This window comes from Heterodontus francisci, chromosome 11 (genome assembly GCF_036365525.1).
Source record: "Heterodontus francisci isolate sHetFra1 chromosome 11, sHetFra1.hap1, whole genome shotgun sequence".
Lineage (NCBI taxonomy): Eukaryota > Metazoa > Chordata > Chondrichthyes > Heterodontiformes > Heterodontidae > Heterodontus > Heterodontus francisci.
In genome coordinates, this window is record NC_090381.1 from 93,623,442 (window position 1) to 93,642,639 (window position 19,198).

General features: G+C 41.2%; 1 protein-coding gene across 1 annotated transcript in view; it reads right to left on the minus strand.

Annotated features, from left to right (window-relative positions):
- The window catches only part of rasa2 (RAS p21 protein activator 2), a 142,049-nt gene that overhangs the window by 85,154 nt on the left and 37,697 nt on the right, over nucleotides 1-19,198 (minus strand). Inside the window, exons 7-9 of the mRNA XM_068041686.1 lie at nucleotides 3,521-3,604; nucleotides 801-873; nucleotides 577-653 (exon numbers count right to left, since the gene is read on the minus strand). Coding sequence (XP_067897787.1) covers nucleotides 577-653; nucleotides 801-873; nucleotides 3,521-3,604 — 234 coding nt within the window. The remainder of the gene's footprint in view (nucleotides 1-576; nucleotides 654-800; nucleotides 874-3,520; nucleotides 3,605-19,198) is intronic.

Genomic DNA, 19,198 nt, shown 5'->3' on the forward strand with positions numbered 1-19,198 from the left:
GGCATCAGGGACCTAGCAAACAGGGCAACAAACAGGATATCTTAACGAATGAGATTTAAGGATTGGGAAATAAAAAGCAAGGAGGAGGATGAATTCAATTTCAAATCAGGTACAGAAAGAGAATCAGAAGATGGGATGGAGAGAGAGATAAAAAGAGACAAAGGAAAAGTTTTTTTTTTAAATTTGGTATTTTAAAAATCTCCTAAAACAATTCACAACCTGAGGAAATAAGACTCCACACTTGAAAGGTATTTTCGGCCAGAGGGGTTGATTGACAGTCATTAACACGCATCACGCTTTTAACAGCGAAATGTGGTTTTCGCTAAGCTAATGGAGCTGTGCAACTTGTGCAGCAACGTATGGATATTTGCTTTTAACAGTGCAACTGCCTTCACCTGAAGTTGCTGTATCATCTACACATAAAAAACAGCAAGTGCCATTTGCATCGCTATTATTTTGACAGCAAATGCTGGACATTTTGATCAGAAATGGTCCTGATCACTCAAAATTCCATTTTCACCTTATCCAAATGACATTTTTCAGCACCTTCATGGCAGTTTCCATTTCTTCATTTACCTGATTTCCAGTTTTTCAATATTTTCCTCCTCCACTTGAAAATGGGATTTCTTGGTGTAACTGCTGTTTCTTGTTACCTGGAATGGTTCAATCAACCACATTTGAGATTAATCAATAAAATTTTGCTTCATTTCTCTCAATTCAGCAGATGATGCATACATACAAACCTGTTAATTCCATCAATGAAGAAAGAAGCATGTTGGCCTTCTGCACAATGTACTTACTTCAAAATAGAATGTTTCATCAAATTGTGGGTTGCTGGTTTTCTTCTTCACTTTGGTCCTTTTCTGATCCAACCTGACAAAACAGAAAACAGTGACATTTTAGACCAAATTCAAAATTAGGAATCCCTGCTAAAAGTAAACTTTAAGAGGTAGGGAGATCCAGTTTTAATGAGCAGCCTGATGAGATCTAGGGCTAAATTTTCCAGGCCCTGTGATGGCAGGGGGAGCCGGGAAAACAGGAGAGTGGGGGGAGCCACTTCAGCACGGCTCCCTGATACATTACCGCCACTGGGAAACTTTCTCGGGTGGGCTTGGAATTGGATCAGTTGTCCGGCAGCCAATTAGGCTGGTTAAGGCCCCAATTAAGGGCAATTTTGTTGCCTCGTTGGCATTTTGCTGCCAGCAGACTGGCTCCCCCACTGTTTGCGAAGGCTGCTGGCTCAAGCCATCCTGCTGCAGGCTGGGCAGTCAATTGAGCCAGAGGCTCCACGCCCCATTGACGCATCCGTAAGCATGAAAAGCCGCAATCATGGTCAATCCTGATCCAGTTGAGGGGTTTCCACTGCACACCAATGGACCCAGCAGCCTAGACTTTCTTTATTTCTTCACTGCTGTGCAGCCCAGTAGCGGCACCTCCTGGCAATCCCTGGACCTGCCTCAGCAGCACCCACCTCTTCCAGTGGGCTTGCTAGCCCTCTGATTGGACATGCAGCAGAGAGGCTGCCCACCATCCTTAACTGGATGGCAAGCTTGGAGGTGACCAATTAGGAGGCAGCCATGCCGAGCCGGTCTTGCTGGCAACATGCGCGGACTCGGAATCCCCATTTGCTTCCTATATCAGGTCTCAAAGCTTGCAGAAAAATCTAGCTCCTCCTGTCAGCTATCAATGAAACTGGAGGAGGTAAAGTCCCTTTCCACCTCTGATTCCACAGCAAGTACATGGAAATGACAACAGTGCAACAGAACATTCAGCCCAGCTCAAGTGTTTACTCTCCACATGAGGATACAATCACATTTACCTACTCTGCTCCTAGAATACTTCATCTCCTTTTCTTCCATCCACCTAATCCAATCAAATCCTGAATGTTGACATCGATTGCACCTCAACTACAAATTCTGGAAGTAAATTTCATATCCTCTGAAATTTTTCTCATGTCCTCAATTCAAAATCTCTTGCATTTAATCTGGTATCTATGATGCCTCATTTTGACCCCTAAACTACTAGTTATAGTCCTCTTCGATCTAGCCTGTCCATCCTTTCATCATGTTAAACATCATTGCCTTGTTATTTCATTATTCTAACAAAAAAAAAAGAGTTTTCAAGCCTTTCTTCATACCAGGAAGCATCTGGTGAAATTGTGTTATGCCAACATCTCAATATCTTTCCCAGTGTCCAGCTCAAAACTGGACAGAGTACTTTTTAATAGCAGCAAGGCTTTAGAGAGAACTACACTGACTATTGGGTAATCAGCCAAGACTCATTGTGACACATGAAGGGAGGCATTTGATAGCACCAGATGAGGCTGAAAGGAAGGCGAGACCAATGTCAAAGTGCAACTACTATTCATGCAGTGACATATGCTATAGATTATGAGAGTGGGGACGAATCTGCACCACCAACAGAGCAAAGCCTGACCCGAGGGGTTGTGCAGACTCAATAACTGTCAGACGATTCCACCTTCTTATCCTTAACCTTAAAGTTCAGCTGGCATACGAGGTGGGTGCTTTAAGAAGCCTACTGTTCTACTTTTCATTCTGTGTGTGCCCTGAAGTATTTGCGCTTCCTTCATTTTGTACAGGAAATGGATTCTGAAGCTTCACTGATGTGTAAAGTAGCAAACAATGCCATCTTTTCCTCTAAGATCACATTTCACACGGTCATAACAGCTGAGACAGTCTAGAACAGACCGCGCGCCTCAAGCAATATTAGGAAGCAAGGCAGTCTTGGATCATCATCAGCCTGACATCTGTGGAAGAGGATGACAAAGAATAGACTTAGGCTAAAATGACACCACTCGTCAATCCAGAAGACCTTTATCCTTTCAGCAACACATTCCCCATAGCTCAAATAATACACATTTGTATTCAAGTCTGAATAGGAAATGTTCGGATTGTCATTATCTACTGAGACATTTAGTGGCTGGGATTTTGCCGCCAGAAAGTAAGTCCCGACATCAGGACCCAATGTGAGAGAGAGTGGCAGCAAATTAAGAGGCCGATGCTGGGACCGCCGCTCAATTAAAGAGGGTGGAGAGGAGAGAGGAGGGTGCAAGGGGAAAGAGAGGATGGCTCCATATTGAGATGCCCTTGAAGGGGTGGCAATAAGTTGTTTTCTTGTGCTGGGGCCAGCCTGGCAGGCCTAGACAATCGGAGGGTTGATCCCTCCATAGGTGGCATCAGTATCGGCCACTGCCGCCAGGGGTCCTCTCTGTGGGCCATGGAGCCATTCGTCACAACCAACATCATGAGTGCGAATGTTTTTCTTTCCCCACATTGTCGACCAACTGGAATTATAAGTTCAATTACACGGGGAAAGAAACCAAATCTTATCACAGCACAGTGAAACATTCCTACAGCAAAAAGACCTTCTGAGCTGCAAATGAACTACCTTTCCTTTAATGCTCTCCCCCACCTCATGCAAATGCAATCATGCTACTCCATGTATAAGGACAATATAATTTATAATTCTAACTTTAGAATATAATTTTAGAATACTGTACCTAGAAGGACCAACCAGAGAGACAGAGGCATAAGGATCACCACTCTGTCCGCTTACAAGAGGAAGTCCTTGGCATTCAATTATCCTGTAAGTTGAAGAGAAAAAGCAAACGAAAAGCATAAAATGCTTGAGACAGCTATATTTACTTATTTTAACCTTCAGATCTTTACACACTAGGTGTTCTTCAGGCTTTTTAAAAGAACATAATGCAGTTAGTTAATGACAGTAATAGTGGGGGAGGGGGGTATGTCATTTGCACATTACAAAAGGTACTGGAGAGGAAGATTCTCCCTCCACCAGTCTCATTGCAGACTTAGGGGTTTATTTATTTTACTTGTCGTTTTTGTTTAACTGCCATAACGTTTGCAGTCATTACCCTAACCCCCTCCCCCACAGTTTGAAGACCCAATTACGTTCCTTCTGGAATAAATTCAACTCTGCCAATCTCTCTCCTAAAATGGCCTGATAATTTTGGTGGAACCAAAAATTACAGCAAAACAATATTTCCTTTTTACTTTTGGCATGCTTTCACTGTGCACACATTTCATGCTTAGTTCTTGTATAGTAACATTTACTATCCATGTTAAAATCTGTCATTCCTTGGTTACTCACTATAGTTGTCCAAATCTCTTCCTCACCCAGCTCCGAGGCAGGGTATGGTTTGTTAAATACCACTTCTGTCATTTAACTCAAGAGCTCCAATTCTTAAGTGTCAGATGTGGCACTTGGTCAAATATCTCCTAAAACTCCCAAATATGTCATACTGAATATGAATAAAGATGCTGAATATTTAATTAACTTCTCAGAATTCCAACAGAATTGTAATGACCTACTGTAATTGAAAAATCAACTACCCTCTCAAAGCTCTTCAGTTAAGCCCTACTGGTGTTCAGTCCAAATGCTCTGACTGTTTTCTTGGTCATATGGACATTAGAGCAACATTTTGCAATTAATCTCACTCTTGTTTCTGAAAAATTATGTTTATCCTAGACATCCTTCAATTGTTCAGGCACAGCCTCTATAAAGCTACAGGAGAAAAAATTAATCAAGTCTTATTACACCGCACTCCTTTAAATGAGGCTTCCAGAATATAGGTTAGGATCCATTTTCCCTTTAACAATTTGCCTACTTTATGTACAGTTTTTAAAAAATGCTTTGGACTCCACTTGATAATGTAAACAATCTGACTTTTTACTCATCGGTACGTACAACCCTCTGGACCTTTATCATCTTCACTTCCTGTTGACCCCAACCCTTCTTCCACTCTCATCCCTTCTGTGTATTCTTGATACCCTCCGACCTTCCCTTCTGACCCTGAACGATCTGTCCATAGCCAGGCCTCGGCTTCATCCCCTTATGCCCCCACCTCAATGAATTTTGAGCTCAGCAGGACACCGAGCTCCTCTTCTTTCACCTTCGCGCCCACTTCTTCACCCCGCACAGATTCACTCAATCATTTCCATCTAACGCCTGCCTTTACATTAATCCCATTAATCACATTGTTCGACCAGTAATTTATTTCTCCCTTTGAGCATTTCAACATTCACTGCACTAGGTGGCAGTCTACTGCAACCATTAACTCCAGGAGTGATGTAGTTATTAGAAAACCTACCCTTTTACTCCTGACTGACTGGAATCAAATTTGCATCTGGAATTGTTCCCCACTGCCTGGAGCAAGAATTCTATATCAGCAGTGACCAATAATTATTAACAACGAGCCTCATGCATGGTTATGGGAACACCACTTTAGCCATAGGCACTAGCTTTAGAAGAAAATGCCTTGCATGCATGCATAAAGACGAATGCACTTCACTGCGCCTGCACTGATCAAAAAACATTCACGCTCTGCATTTCGTTTAACAATGGACGCACCAAAAGGTTAAATACAATAAAATATGGCATGCCATTGAGTATTGAGCTCAATTGACTGGCAATGTTGCTCATTTTTCAAAAATTTCTAATCAGAAATGCAATTGGCCACCTCTAGATTCTCAATTAGTCATCTGTGGCTTGTGGCCAACACAGTCGACAACACTATTCTGCACAGGGGACAATGAGGGGGAAAAAATGGAAGCTAGCATGTAATTGGAGCCAATCTGCTGACATGGGTAGACAATTGGTTAGGGAGGTAGGATGCAAAGAGTAGGGATAATTGGTATGCACTCCAATTGGCAGGATGTGATTAGTGGTGCCCCCCCAGGAATCTGTACTGCAGCCCCAGCTTTTCACTATATTTATCAATGACTTGGATAAAAGAACAGTGAGCCAAATTTATGACGACACTAAGTTAGGTGCCATAGTAAGTAATGTAGACGTGAGCAGAAAGTTGCAAAGTGACATTGATGGATCAAACAAAACTGTGGTAGCTGTAGTTCAATGTGGGAATGTGTGAAAGGTAAATCAGAGTATTTTGTAAATGATAACAGGCTTACAGCAGAGATTTAGGGGTCCCTGTACAGAAATCACAAAAGTTAGTGGACAGGTACAAAAAGAAATTTAAGAAGCTAATGGAATGTTTGCTATAAAGGCTAAGGGGCAGGAAGTTATACTACAGTTCTATAAAACTCTGGTCAGACCACATCTGGAATTATGTGTTAACTTCTGGGCACTGCACCTCTGGAAGGATATACTAGCCTTGGAGGGGGTGCAGCACAAATACATCAGAATGATACTGCGACTAAAAGGGTTAAATTACAAGGACAGGTTGCATAGACTACACTTAAATTCCCTACGGTATAGAAGATTACGAGATGAGCTAATTGAGCTGTTTAAGATGATTAAAGGATTTGATTGGGTAGATAGAGAGAAACTATTTCCTCTGCTGGGGAAGACCACAACAAGGAGGAATAACCTTAAGATTGAAGTAATTTTCACCAGCACTTATTCATACAAAGTGTAGTAGAAATCTGGTACACTCTCCCCCAAAAAGCTCCTAAGGTTGGGTTAATCGAAAATTTCAAAACTAAAACACATAGAATTTTGTTAGGTAAAGCTTTTCGAAATGATGGAACCAAAGTAATTAAATGAAGTTGAGATACAGTTCAGCAATGATTGAATTGAATGGGAGAACAGGCTCAAAGGACTGAATTGCTTCCTCCTGTTTGTGTTCCTACACAGCACTTAATCACAACATTACAGAAGGAGGCCATTCGGCCCGTCATATCTACACCGGCTCTCTGAAAGAGCAATTCCCTCAGTTCCATTCCCCTGCCTTCTCCCCATAACTCTGCACATTCTTCCTTTCCATATAACGGTCTAATTCCCTTTTGAATGTTTCAATTGAACCTGCCTCCACCATGTTCTCAGGCAGCGCATTCCCGACAACCACTCGCTGTATGAAAAGGTTTTTCCTCATGTTACTTTTGCCTCTCTTACCAAATACTTCAAAATCTGTGCCCTCTCATTCTCAATCCTTTCATAGTGGGAACAGTTTCTCCCTATCTACTCTGTCCTGACCCCTCATGATTTTGAATACCTCTATCAAATCACCTCTCGCCTTCTCTTTTCCAAGGAAAACAGTCCTAACTTCTCCAATCTATCTTATAACTGAAATTCCTCATCCCTGGAACCATTGTTATGAATTTTTTCTGTACTCTCTCCAATGCACTCACACCTTTCCTAAAGTGCGTTGCCCAGAACTGGACGCATGCTCCAGTCTTCACAATACTTCAATCTAATTAAAATTTGAAACCCAATGCAAGACATTTTTCTCGTATCAACAGACTCACTTAACAAAGGTTAAAAATTCTTTGCAAACAGCAAGAACTTTCAGTTATATATAAAACAATTTCAGTAGTCCTTTTGGCACTTATCACAGTAATTTATTTCATATCTTAATGTTGTTAGAATCATTGACAGAATAAGCAATGCCATGTCTTAGGAGTTGGATATTTAAGATGCAACTGAAAAAGTAGCCTTCTGGTACTCAAGGCTCACATGAGCATGATGACATATGGCATCAATGGAATTGTACTCAGCAAGGACAAGAGGGGAAGAGAAAACAATTGGCAAAAGGTAAAACATAATTCAAGCACGAATTATCTTTGTCATGCAAATACTAAAGATCTGAGTAGCTACTGAAACATAATTGAAAATGAACCACTGCGGGACATGGCAGTTTTTTTGGACAGCTATTTCCATGCTACTCTCTTTTGGCAACTTGGTAGCCTATTAACCTGCTAGGCCATTTTAAAATGACACTGAGATAAGCAAGAAAAATCTCTCATAATGCTTCCATCAATTGTCCCTTCCTGTTTGTGGGAATTGTGTAACCTCTACCCTACATTTCAATATCAAAACTCAAAACAATTTTCAGCACCCCTGGATGCGTATGGCACCATCTCATCAGCAGTTTAAAATGTGAAATCTCAGTTCACGGTTGATATAATGATTTGTGCAAGTGTTAGACGCTTGGATGAAAAAAGCAACTGCAATCGGATATAGATGCGATGAAGGAAATAGGTCCAGATGACATTTAATGTAGATAAATGTACTATTATCCAAACATAACTGATGCAACTTGATTTCAGAAAGGAAATAGATCATAGGGTTAGATCGGAAGGATATTACAGTATTGCATGCGTTACTGCGGTAACCAGCTCTGGTTGATTCTGTCAATGAAATTTGCAAGCTTAATAGTTTCTGCTTCTTTCTCAAGGATCATGAAAAATATTGTGCATACGTAACAGAATAGGTTCTCGAGACAAAAACACCAATTAAACCCACTTCTTGCTCCCATTTACGTTTGTTCAGACTGCATTGTGATGTGAAACGAAAACCACTGTGGTCAGAAATGGGGCACAACTTCCTGCTGTGCAGAAGCAACGCACTGCCTCATATCCTTTAACAACCACAAACATTACTTGAATGAAAAAAAAATCATCTTTAAATAACATTTTAACAAAAAGGGCCAAGTTACAAGAGTGAAAAAACTACCCATGAATTATCTGTCACAGCATAAACCAAATTTGTTACACCACAATTTATCAGCTTAAGTACAGCCACTAGACATTATACCTCTGCAACGTGCCATCACCCTCACTTAAGACCATAAATTTGATAGCATTACATTTCTCCCATTTCATAATGCTAGTCTCACAGTCTACTACTATCTGTTATAAATCGTGAGTAAGCAAATGGGCATCGCTCTACTGAATTATCCCTGCACCGGTGAACATATCTGCATCATTTTAGGACAGTAACCGGTAGCGCATAAAGCATTGCATTACATAGTGGTTAAAATGGCCACAGGGATAAGATAAAGTGTAGCAGCAGGCTGCATAAAATGTCCATGTTTCGAAAGGGCAACAAAACAAACACATCTTCAGACTCATTACTCTTACTTCAGTTCCACATAAAATATTAATTACGAGTTAACTTAATTTTGTACACAATTATGATCCAATAAATAGGAGGCAATAAGGCCTCAGGTGAAGATCAAGCCTCAGGAATTGGTGTTGGGATCACTACAGTTGCAAATTTACATCAACAACTTGGATTCAGAAACTCAAAACAAATTTGCAGAGATAGCACAAACAGTCAGTCAGTGGCAGGAAGCTCAGAAATTACAAAATGATTAAGAGGCAGAACAGTTCCAGATAGCACCTTCTATAACTATGTTGCTGTTCTAAAGCACTGAGGCACCCATATTAATTTTCCTCTTCAGAATTTTCTTTCACCATATTATGAAGGCATCAGTGCTTGTGGCAGCATGGTTCTATGGATGCTAACAGCCCTGTGGTACCTTAGTGAAGTAACCATTCTTTGACCATGGGGTAAATCAGAACTGATTGTGACTGTCCAACATCCCAAACAAGCATACTAATCATCTGTTAACGTTTGTGAGCAGGAGGCCTCTTCTGTGTGTTCTAAACAAGGTTATGCACAAAGTTAGAATGGTGTTAACATTTACTTAAAATAATAAAAACACACACTAAAAAAGAAAATTTTTTAGCTTATGTTGCAAAATGCAAGTGCAGTTGACAGAGTGATTAACTGTAAAGCCTGTAATGGAGCCAGACAATGATGACACTGTACTCAATTCACATTGCTCAAACCTTTTGAAATCACAAAAACTTATTTGCACCAAAAATGTTCATTATTGATAAATTTGAATTTAAATATTTGCTTCAAAAATACTACTGTTATGCTGCCTATTTATAGTGATGGCACAAATGGATACCTATTAGCCACCAGAACAGATCCCTTTTTTTTTACAAAAAGTGACCGAAACAAAGTTACCAAGATTGACAATTTTATTTTCCTAGTTGTATGCTTCAGCCACAAAATATTAGCCATCATAGAGCAAATGATAAGAGACTTCCTGTAAGCAAATGTCATCTGTCCTCAATGCAGCAAAGTTCTCACGAAATGCAGCAGGACTTTATCAGGCAAAATTAGCAACACAAAAAAACTAACCACTCAAAAAGCTACAAAGCACAATTTTTCTGAAAAAAGGAAATTAAATAGAATTAGATTTGCAGGTGAAACTTGCAACCAAAAGATTGCTCTGGTAGTTTCTGATAAACACCTATTGGCCAGTGATATTTAATTGACCTGCACCAAGAATATACTGAGGGTCTTTACTGAAAAAGATCAGCCGAGCCACACAGACCAGCAAAGTCCGGGTTCAATCTCTGCAGTGGATTTAGCCAATCTCACCAATGTAGGAGTAGGAACATTACCAACTGGCCTTCACAACCTGCATTAGAGAAGGTAAAAATCAGGCAGAATGCCCATTTCTGACTGGCTGACCCTCCTGAACAGTTGTTGTCTAGGATCATGGAAGAAGAATGCCACTTGGAGGATACCTGAAACTTGTAGTATTGTATCCCAGCCAGTCTAGTCTAGTAAACCTCTGAAGTGCTTCCAACGCATTAGAGAATATAAAAAACATCAGGTAGAGTACATTGTTATTTTACTAATGAACTTAAATTTCTGTCCTTAGTTATCGACCCTTCTGCTACTGGAAATAGTTTCTCCTTATTTGCTCTATTAAAAACCATTCGTGATTTTGAACACCTTTATCAAATCGCATCACCTTCGCTGTTCTCAGTAGAACAACCCCAGCTTCTTCAGTCTGTTCACATAACTGAAGTCCCTCATCCCTGGTGCCAATCTGGCAAGGCTTTCACATCCTTCCTGGTGTGGTATCCAAAATTGCACCCAATTCTCCAGCTGAGGTCTAACCAGTGTCAAATAAAGGTTTAGAGTAACTTCCTTGCTTTTGTACTCTATTCCTCCACTAATAAAGCCAAGAATCCATATGCTTTAACAGCCTCCTCAACTTGTCCTGCCATCTTCAAAGATTTGTGTAGATAAACCCCCAGGTCGCTTTCTTCATACATCCCTTTTAAAATTGAACCATTTAGTTCATATCTCGTCTCATTTTATGAAAACGTATAACCTCACACATCTGTGTTAAATTTCATCTGCCATGTGTCTGCCCATTTCACCAGTCTATGTCCTCCTGAAGTCTGTTACTATCCTCCTCACTGTTGACTACATTTCCGAGCTTCATATCATGTCCAAACTTAGAAATTATGCCCTGTATATCCAAGTCCAGACTATTAATGTATCAAAGAGAGCAGGGTCCTTCTACTGATCCTTGGGAAACACCACTGTATTCTTCCCTCTATTCTGAAAAACAGCTGTTCAACACTACTGATTTCTAACCCATAACAGATTTTGTATCCAAGCAGCCATTGTCCCTTTAACCCTAAAGACTTTATTTTGTGGTACATTATCAAATGTCTTTTAAAGTCCATATGCACATCAACCATAATACCATCCCCATCAACTCTGTTACTTCAAAGAGCTCTACCATGTTAGTCAAACACGATTTGCCTTTAACAAACCATGCTGGCTTTCATTTATTAGCCCATACTTGTCCAAATGCCAATTAATTCTGTTCTTGAATATTGTCTTTAAAACGTGCCCGCCAAAAACATTAGTCTGATTGGCTTTTAGTTGCCAGTTTTATCTCTCCCCCCTTTTTTAAACAGGGTTGCAACATTTGCAATCCTCTAGTCTTATGGCACCATCCCCCGATGTAGTGCAATGTTGTTCCCATCACTGACTGGGTTGTGCAGGGCAAAAAAGTGATGTCTCTGCCATAATGCATCCTGGGAAGTGATTATCACTGTGGTCTAGTTTATTTCAAGAGAAAAACCACATGCCCAGTTTGCTATCAGCACAGCTGTAGTGTGCAAGGTGACAGCAATGTCATCCTCCCCATGAATACACTATTTACACAGTGCCTTATCACGTAAGAAGGGCAGCACAGTGGCGCAGTGGTTAGCACTGCAGCCTCACAGCTGCAGGGACCCGGGTTCGATTCTGGGTACTGCCTGTGTGGAGTTTGCAAGTTCTCCCTGTGTCTGCGTGGGTTTTCTCCGGGTGCTCCGGTTTCCTCCCACAAACCAAAAGACTTGCAGGTTGATAGGTAAATTGGCCATTATAAATTGTCACTAGTATAGGTAGGTGGTAGGGAAATATAGGGACAGGTAGGGATGTTTGGTAGGAATATGGGATTAGTGTAGGATTAGTATAAATGGGTGGTTGACGGTCGGCATAGACTCGGTGGGCCGAAGGGCCTGTTTCAGTGCTGTATCTCTAATCTAAAAAACACAAGCTATAAGAACAGGAGTAGGCCATTTGGCCCCTCAACCCTGTCCCCCCATTCAATAAGATGATGGCTGATCTGCCCCAGACCTCAACTCCTCTTTTGTGCCAGCTCCTCATAGCCCTCAACTCCCCGATATTTCAAAAATCTATCTACCTCCTCTTTAAACACTTAGTGACCTAGCCTCCACAACTCTCTGGTAGAGAATTCCAGACATTCACCACCCTCAGAAGAAATTCCATCGCATCTTAGTTTTAAATGATTGCCCCCTAATTCTGTAACTCTGTCCCCTAGTTAGAGATTCCCCAACTAGTGGAAGCATCTTCCCTGTCAAGCCCCCTCAGAATCTTGTACGTTTCAATAATATCATCCCTCATTCTTCTAAACTCTAATGAATAAAGGCCTAACCTGTTTAGCCGTTCTTGATAAGACAACCCCTTCATCCCAGGAATCAGCCTAGTGAATCTCTTTTGAAGCCTCTAATGCCTTTCTGAAATAAAGGGACCAAAACCTTACTCCAGAGTGCAGAGTCCGGACAGCACGTTTCCTGCCTTGATGTCCTGAATGTTCATTTGAAGATTACTTCCCAGAGCAAGGCAGCACTGTCCACGTCCAACCCAACCCAACCCGAGCCCGAATGCTGGACTCGGAAGAGAGACCCGACCCAAACCCGACACGTCGTCAGGTCGGGATGCCACATTTTCTCACGAACTACCAAAGGAAAATTAACTGGCCATTCAACTCATTGTTGTTAATGCAATCTTGGTGTGTGCAAAGTGTCCAGTAGAATGGGAGAACTTGCTGCATTCCAAACTGTGTCATAAGAGCTTTACTGTCCATCTGAACCACCAGAACAAGCAGATGAGTCTTCAGTATAATACTGCCTAGAAGGTGGTGCCTCTGACTAAGCAACATTCCTGTTGTACTGCAATAGTGTAGATGTTGGGCTCAAATGCTGGAATGGGACATGAACACACAGCTTTCTGACTGAGGCAAGTGCACCATCAACTGAGTCAAGCTGGCACACCACAAAGCAGCAACAGAATCAGAAGGGTTACAGCACAAAAGGCGGCCATTTGGACCATCAAGTCTGTGCCGGCTCTCTGTGAGAGCAATTTACTGCATCCCACTCTCCCACCCATTCCCCGTAGCCCTGAAAATGTTCTCTTTGTTCTGTAGGTGCTTATCTAATTCCCTTTTGAAAGCCACTATTGAGTCTGTCACCACCACCATTGCAGGCAGTGCATTCCAGATTGCAACCACTTGCTCATGCCACCTTTGGTTCTTTTGCCAATCACCTTAAATCTGTGTCCTCTACTTCTTGACCTTTCCACCAATGGGAACCGTTTCTCCAAACCCATCATGATTTTGAACACCACCACCAAATTTCCTCTCAACCTTCTCTTTTCCAGGAGAACAACTCCAGCTTCTCCAATCTATGCACATAACTTAAGGCCCTCATCGCTGGAATCATTCTCAAAAATTTTCTGCACCCTTTCTAAAGCCTTCACCTCCTCAAAGTATAGTCCCCAGGATTGGACAGAATGTTTCAGTTGAGACCAAACCAGAGTTTTATAAAGGTTCAACATAGCTTCCTTAATAAAACATAACTGAAGAATGAAATAATATTTCATGCTTATTGACCTTAGAAAAATAGAATCAGGGAGTTACGCCAAAGGTTTTGGAAAGATCTGCTAATTAATCGGTTATGTTCTGCCAACTCATGCATGACTCTACAGCCAACAGCATCACTATGTTAATACACCAGCATGTGGGTATTATTCACCATATGAACCTACAGTGAGGTGAAGTACATTATATTTTTAATTCAGTGCATAATCATAGCCAAAATAAATGATTTGTATATATTTACAGCAATATTTGATGCAATGCAGAGACATCCACAAGGTTAATTAAATCATTTACCTACGTGTATGTATAGTGTGGAATACTGCTTTGGCCAGAGAAAAACGCCCGAGAGTCCAAGAGAATTGTTCAGCACAGTGGGAAGTGGAAACCCAAAGTGGAGTGTAGGGAATGCCAGGCAGTTTAGAGCACACAATATTACAATATACATTTCTGCATAACACAGGAACATGCAGCTGTCAGTACTTAATAGAGGGAGGTTTTGAGAGTAAACTACTGAATTGAATTATTTAAAATTCCCTCGTGTACATCCATCTATACTTGGGTTCATTTGATTTCCCAATGAACGCATGGGATTCAATTAAAGCACACAGTGAACTCATGCAATTAACAATTAACCAAAAATACACCACTTCGATCACTTACAAAAGTAAATCTCAGCAGATAACGCACCACAGATGAGAGCCTGCACTACTTTAAAATTGGAATGCTTCTAATCACATTGATGAGTGTCCATTTGGAGTTAACACACAGCCAGCTGAGATGGTCATACCAGAGGCCAATAAGCCCTTAAGCAATGCCAGCAACAGCTGGATAAAGAATTTGGATTTCAACCCCTGAAAAATTAAGTTCTAAACCCAAACATACACAGAAGCCATCCTGCCAATAACAGCCTGTGAATCCCACAACACAACATAGCAAACACCTGGCAGCATTGGTGCTGGTGGGAGGCATTCAAGTGCCTTCTCCCTGCATGAATTGAAACATTCAGGAACTCAGATTGGCTACCCCTAAATTTCTTTATAGTATTAATTATTACAAAAATATACATTATACATAACTACAAATTTAGTAATGAATTTTAAGGCAGAAGCGCATCTTGCGCTCGTCATTCAGACCATTCTAGGTCACTGTACAATTGATCACATAGGACTGGTGATATTGTGAAAAAACCTTCCTGCTTCTTCACTTTCCTGGTTGGTCACGTGTCAAAAATTGCCAATCAGAAGTAGAACAGGGAGCTGCCTGAAACAATGAACATGGTCCAAAGCATAAGCCTACAGAAGAAAAAAGTGCTTAAAGTTGAGTCAGCTTCTACACTTATGCTAATGACACACAGTGCAACCTTTCCACAACTTCTTTCATACCATCCATTGTCTCAGTGCTGTCAGAGTTCCAGCAATTTCCTCCAGCTATATCAAACGAGTAATCTCTATCCATACCATTGACTCCATTCATGTCCTTTGCCAGACGATTTGCAACCTCGGGATCTTTGCTTACGAGGAGCCTAGCTTTCAACTCCATACCCTCTCCATCATGCAGACCACTTGCTTTCACCTTTGTAACATTCCCCTTCTCAACCACTACTTTGATTGAAAGCCTTATCAATGTCTTTTATCATCTCTAGACTTGACTATTTTAATACTTTATTGGACGGCTTCCCGTCCTCCATTTCTTTAAATTCAGCTCATCCAAAACTCTGTTTACCATATCATTGCTCTCACCAAGTCCTGTTCACCCATCAGTCTTGCTCTTGCTGATCTATGTAGGCTCCCTATTCGCCAAGTTATTAAACTTAAAAAAACTCACCCTTGTTTTCAAATCCCTACATAGCCTCACCGCTCCAAATCCATAATTTTTTCAAGCCCTGCAACCAGCTCTCTATCCTACTGACTCTGGACCCTTTCCTTCAAACCACCAATGGCCTAGGCCCTATGCTCTGGAATTCTCTCAAACCCCTCTGCCTCCCACTCCCTCTAACATCATTCTTTAAAAGCAACCTCTTTTACAAAGCTTTAGATAGTTAATTGAAAAGAGCACAGAGAGCGGGGAGAGGCTTCGTTGGAAAGAGCGCGGAGAGGCTTTGTTGAAAAGAGTACGGAGAGAAGGGAGAGGCTTCCTTGAAAAGAGCGCCGAGAGCAGGGAGAGGCTTCGTTGAAATAAGCGCGGAATGTGGGGAGAGGCTATCCTGTATCCCCTCCTCTATGGAGGCCAAGTCATTAAATATATTCAAGAAGGAGGCAGATATATTTCTTAATGCCAAAGGGATCAAGGGATATGGGGAGAATTGATGATGGTATTAGCGCAAAAAAGAGATGGATGATCCAAGTTCAGGAAACCAGGAAGTAGAAGCAGTTTGGGTAGAGATGAGAAATTATAAAAGCAAGAAGTCACTTGTGGGAGTGGTGTACAGGCCACCTAACATTAACCACACTGTAGGACAGGGTATGAAGGAAGAAATAATAACAGCTTGTCAGAAAGGCAGAGTGGCGCAGTGGTTAGCACCGCAGCCTCACAGCTCCCGCGCCCCGGGTTCAGTTCTGGGTCCTGCCTGTGCGGAGTTTGCAAGTCCTCCCTGTGACCGCGTGGGTTTCCGCTGGGTGCTCCAGTTTCCTCCCACAGGCAAAGACTTGCAGGTTGATAGGTAAATTGGCCATTGTAAATTGCCCCTCGTGTAGGTAGGTGGTAGGAGAATTGAGGGAAGGTGGGGATGTTGCAGGGAATATGGGATTAATGTAGGATTAGTATAAATGGGTGGTTGATGGTCAGCATAGACTCGGTGGGCCGAAGGGCCTGTTTCAGTGCTGTATCTCTGACTAATTCTGGGGGATTTCAGGAACCATCCAGAGAGCAGGCTATACTAGACCTGGTATTGTGCATGAGATAGAATTAATGACCTCATAGTTAAGGATGTAGCATGTTGATGTTGAATTTTACATTCAGTTTGAGGGAGAGAAGAGTGGGTCCAAGACTAGTATTTTAAACTTAAGTAAGGACAATTATGAGGGCATGAAAGCAGAGCGAGCTAAAGTGAACAGGCAAATTAGGATAAGGGATTGATCAATAGAGATGCAGTGACAGACATTTAAAGGCTTATTTCAGAATACACAGAATAGATACATTTCAACGAGAAAGAAAAATTCCAAGGGTGGGACCCACCATCCGTGGTTAACTAAAACAGTTAAAGATAGCATCAAACTTAAAGAAAAAGCAAATAATTGTGCAAAGATAGGAGGCAGGACAGAAGATTGGACAGAATATAAAAAACAGCAAAGAATGACTAAAAGATTGATAAGGAAGGTCAAATTAGAGCACGAGAGAAAGCTAGCTAGAAATATAAAGACAGACAGCAAGAGTTTCTATAGATATTTAAAAAAGAGTTAACAGAGTGTTGGTCCTGTAGAAAGTGAGCCTGGGGAATTAATAATGGACAATAAGGAGACAGCAGATGAACTCAACAGGTATTTTGCATCAGTCTTCACTATTGAGGATACAAGTAACATCCCAGTATTAGCTGCAAGTAGGGAAATGGAAGAGAGGGAGGAACTCAAGAAAATTACAATCACCAGGGAAGTGGTACTGAACAAATTGTTGGAGCCGCGGGCGGACAAGTCCCCAGGTCCTGATGGACTTCTTCCTAGAGTGTTAAAAGAAGTGGCTAGTGAAATAGTTGATGCGTTAGTTTTAATTTTCCAAAATTCCCTAGATTCGGGGAAGGTTCTGTTAGATTGGAAAATAGGGAATGTAACTCCTTTATTCAAAAAGGGAGGGAAACAGAAAGCAGAAAACTACAGGCCAGTTAGTTTAACATCTGTCTTAGGGAAAATGTTAGAAGCTATTATTAAAGATGTTCTAGCAGGGCATTTAGACAATTTAGGGTAATCAGGCAGAGGCAACATGGTTTTGGGAAAGGGAAATCATGTTTAACCAACTTACTGGAGTTCTTTGAGGGAGTTACATGTGCTGTGGATAAACTGGAACCGGTGGATGTATTGTACTTAGATTTCAAAAAGGCATTTGATAAGGTGCCACATCAAAGGTTATTGCAAAAAATAAAAACTCATGGTGTAGGGGGCAACATATTGGCATAGATAGAAGATTGGCTAGTTAACAGTAAACAGAGAGTAGGCATAAATGGGTCATTTTCTCGTTAGCAAGATGTAATGAATTGTATGCCACAGGGATCTGTGCTGGAGCCTCAACTTTTTACAATTTACATAAACGACTTAGATGAAGGGACCGAAGGTATGGTTGCTAAATTTGCTGATGACACAAAGATAGGTAGGAAAGTAACTTGTGAAGAGGACATAAGGGGGCTACAAAGGGATATAGATAGGTTAGGTGAGTGGGCCAAGACCTGGCAAATGGAGTATAATGTGGGAAAGTACAAAATTGTCCATTTTGGCAGGAAGAATAAAAAAGCATATTATTTAAAGTGTGAGAGATTGCAGAGGGATCTGGGCGTTCTCGTGCATGAATCGCAGGAGGTTAGTATGCAGGTACAGCATGTAATTAGGAAAACTAATAGAATGTTATCTTTTATCGTGAGAGGAATTGAATACAAAAGTAGGGACTTTGCGCTTCAGCTATACAGGGCATTGGATGAGACCACATCTGGAGTACTGTGTACAACACTGGTCTCCTTATTTAAGGAAGAATGTAAATACATTGGAGGCAGTACAGAGAAGGTTTACTAGAATAATACCTGGAATGGGCGGGCTGTCTTACGAGGAAAGATTGGACAGGCTAGGCTTGTATCCGCTGGAATTTAGGAGAGTAAGAGGAGATTTGATTGAAACATATAAGATCCTGAGGGGTCTGGACAGGGTGGATGTGGAAAGGATTTTCCCCTTGTGGGAGAATCTCTAACTAGGGGGTCACTATTTAAAAATAAGAGGTTGTCCATTTAAGACAGAGATGAGGAGAAATTCTCTCAGAGTTGAGTCTTTGGAATTCTCTTCCTCAAAAGGAAGCAGTCTTTGAATATTTTTAAAGCAGAGGTAGATAGATTCTTGATAAGCAAGGGGGTGAAAGGTTATCGAGGGTCGGCGGAAATGTGGAGTAATCACTTCAGCCAAGAACTTACTGAATGGCAGAACAGGCCTACTCCTGCTCCTAATTTGGATGTTCATATGTACCTATGACTCCGCATTTTTTTTGATGATGCTTTTGTGAAGCATTTTGGAACTTGTTTTTAATGATAGGAATGCCTTTCAAGGCAGAGCAGCTTAGATAACTGAAAAGCCACAGAAGTTTTGCTTTCAATTTATGACAATCTTTTGTTATCCTCACTGTAATATGCTTCCATATTCAAAGCTTTACAGACATACTTAACACAAGTATTGCATTTTCTTCCTGCAATATTTTTGCCATCACAATTTGCAGATTTCACAGAACAGAAATTGGCTT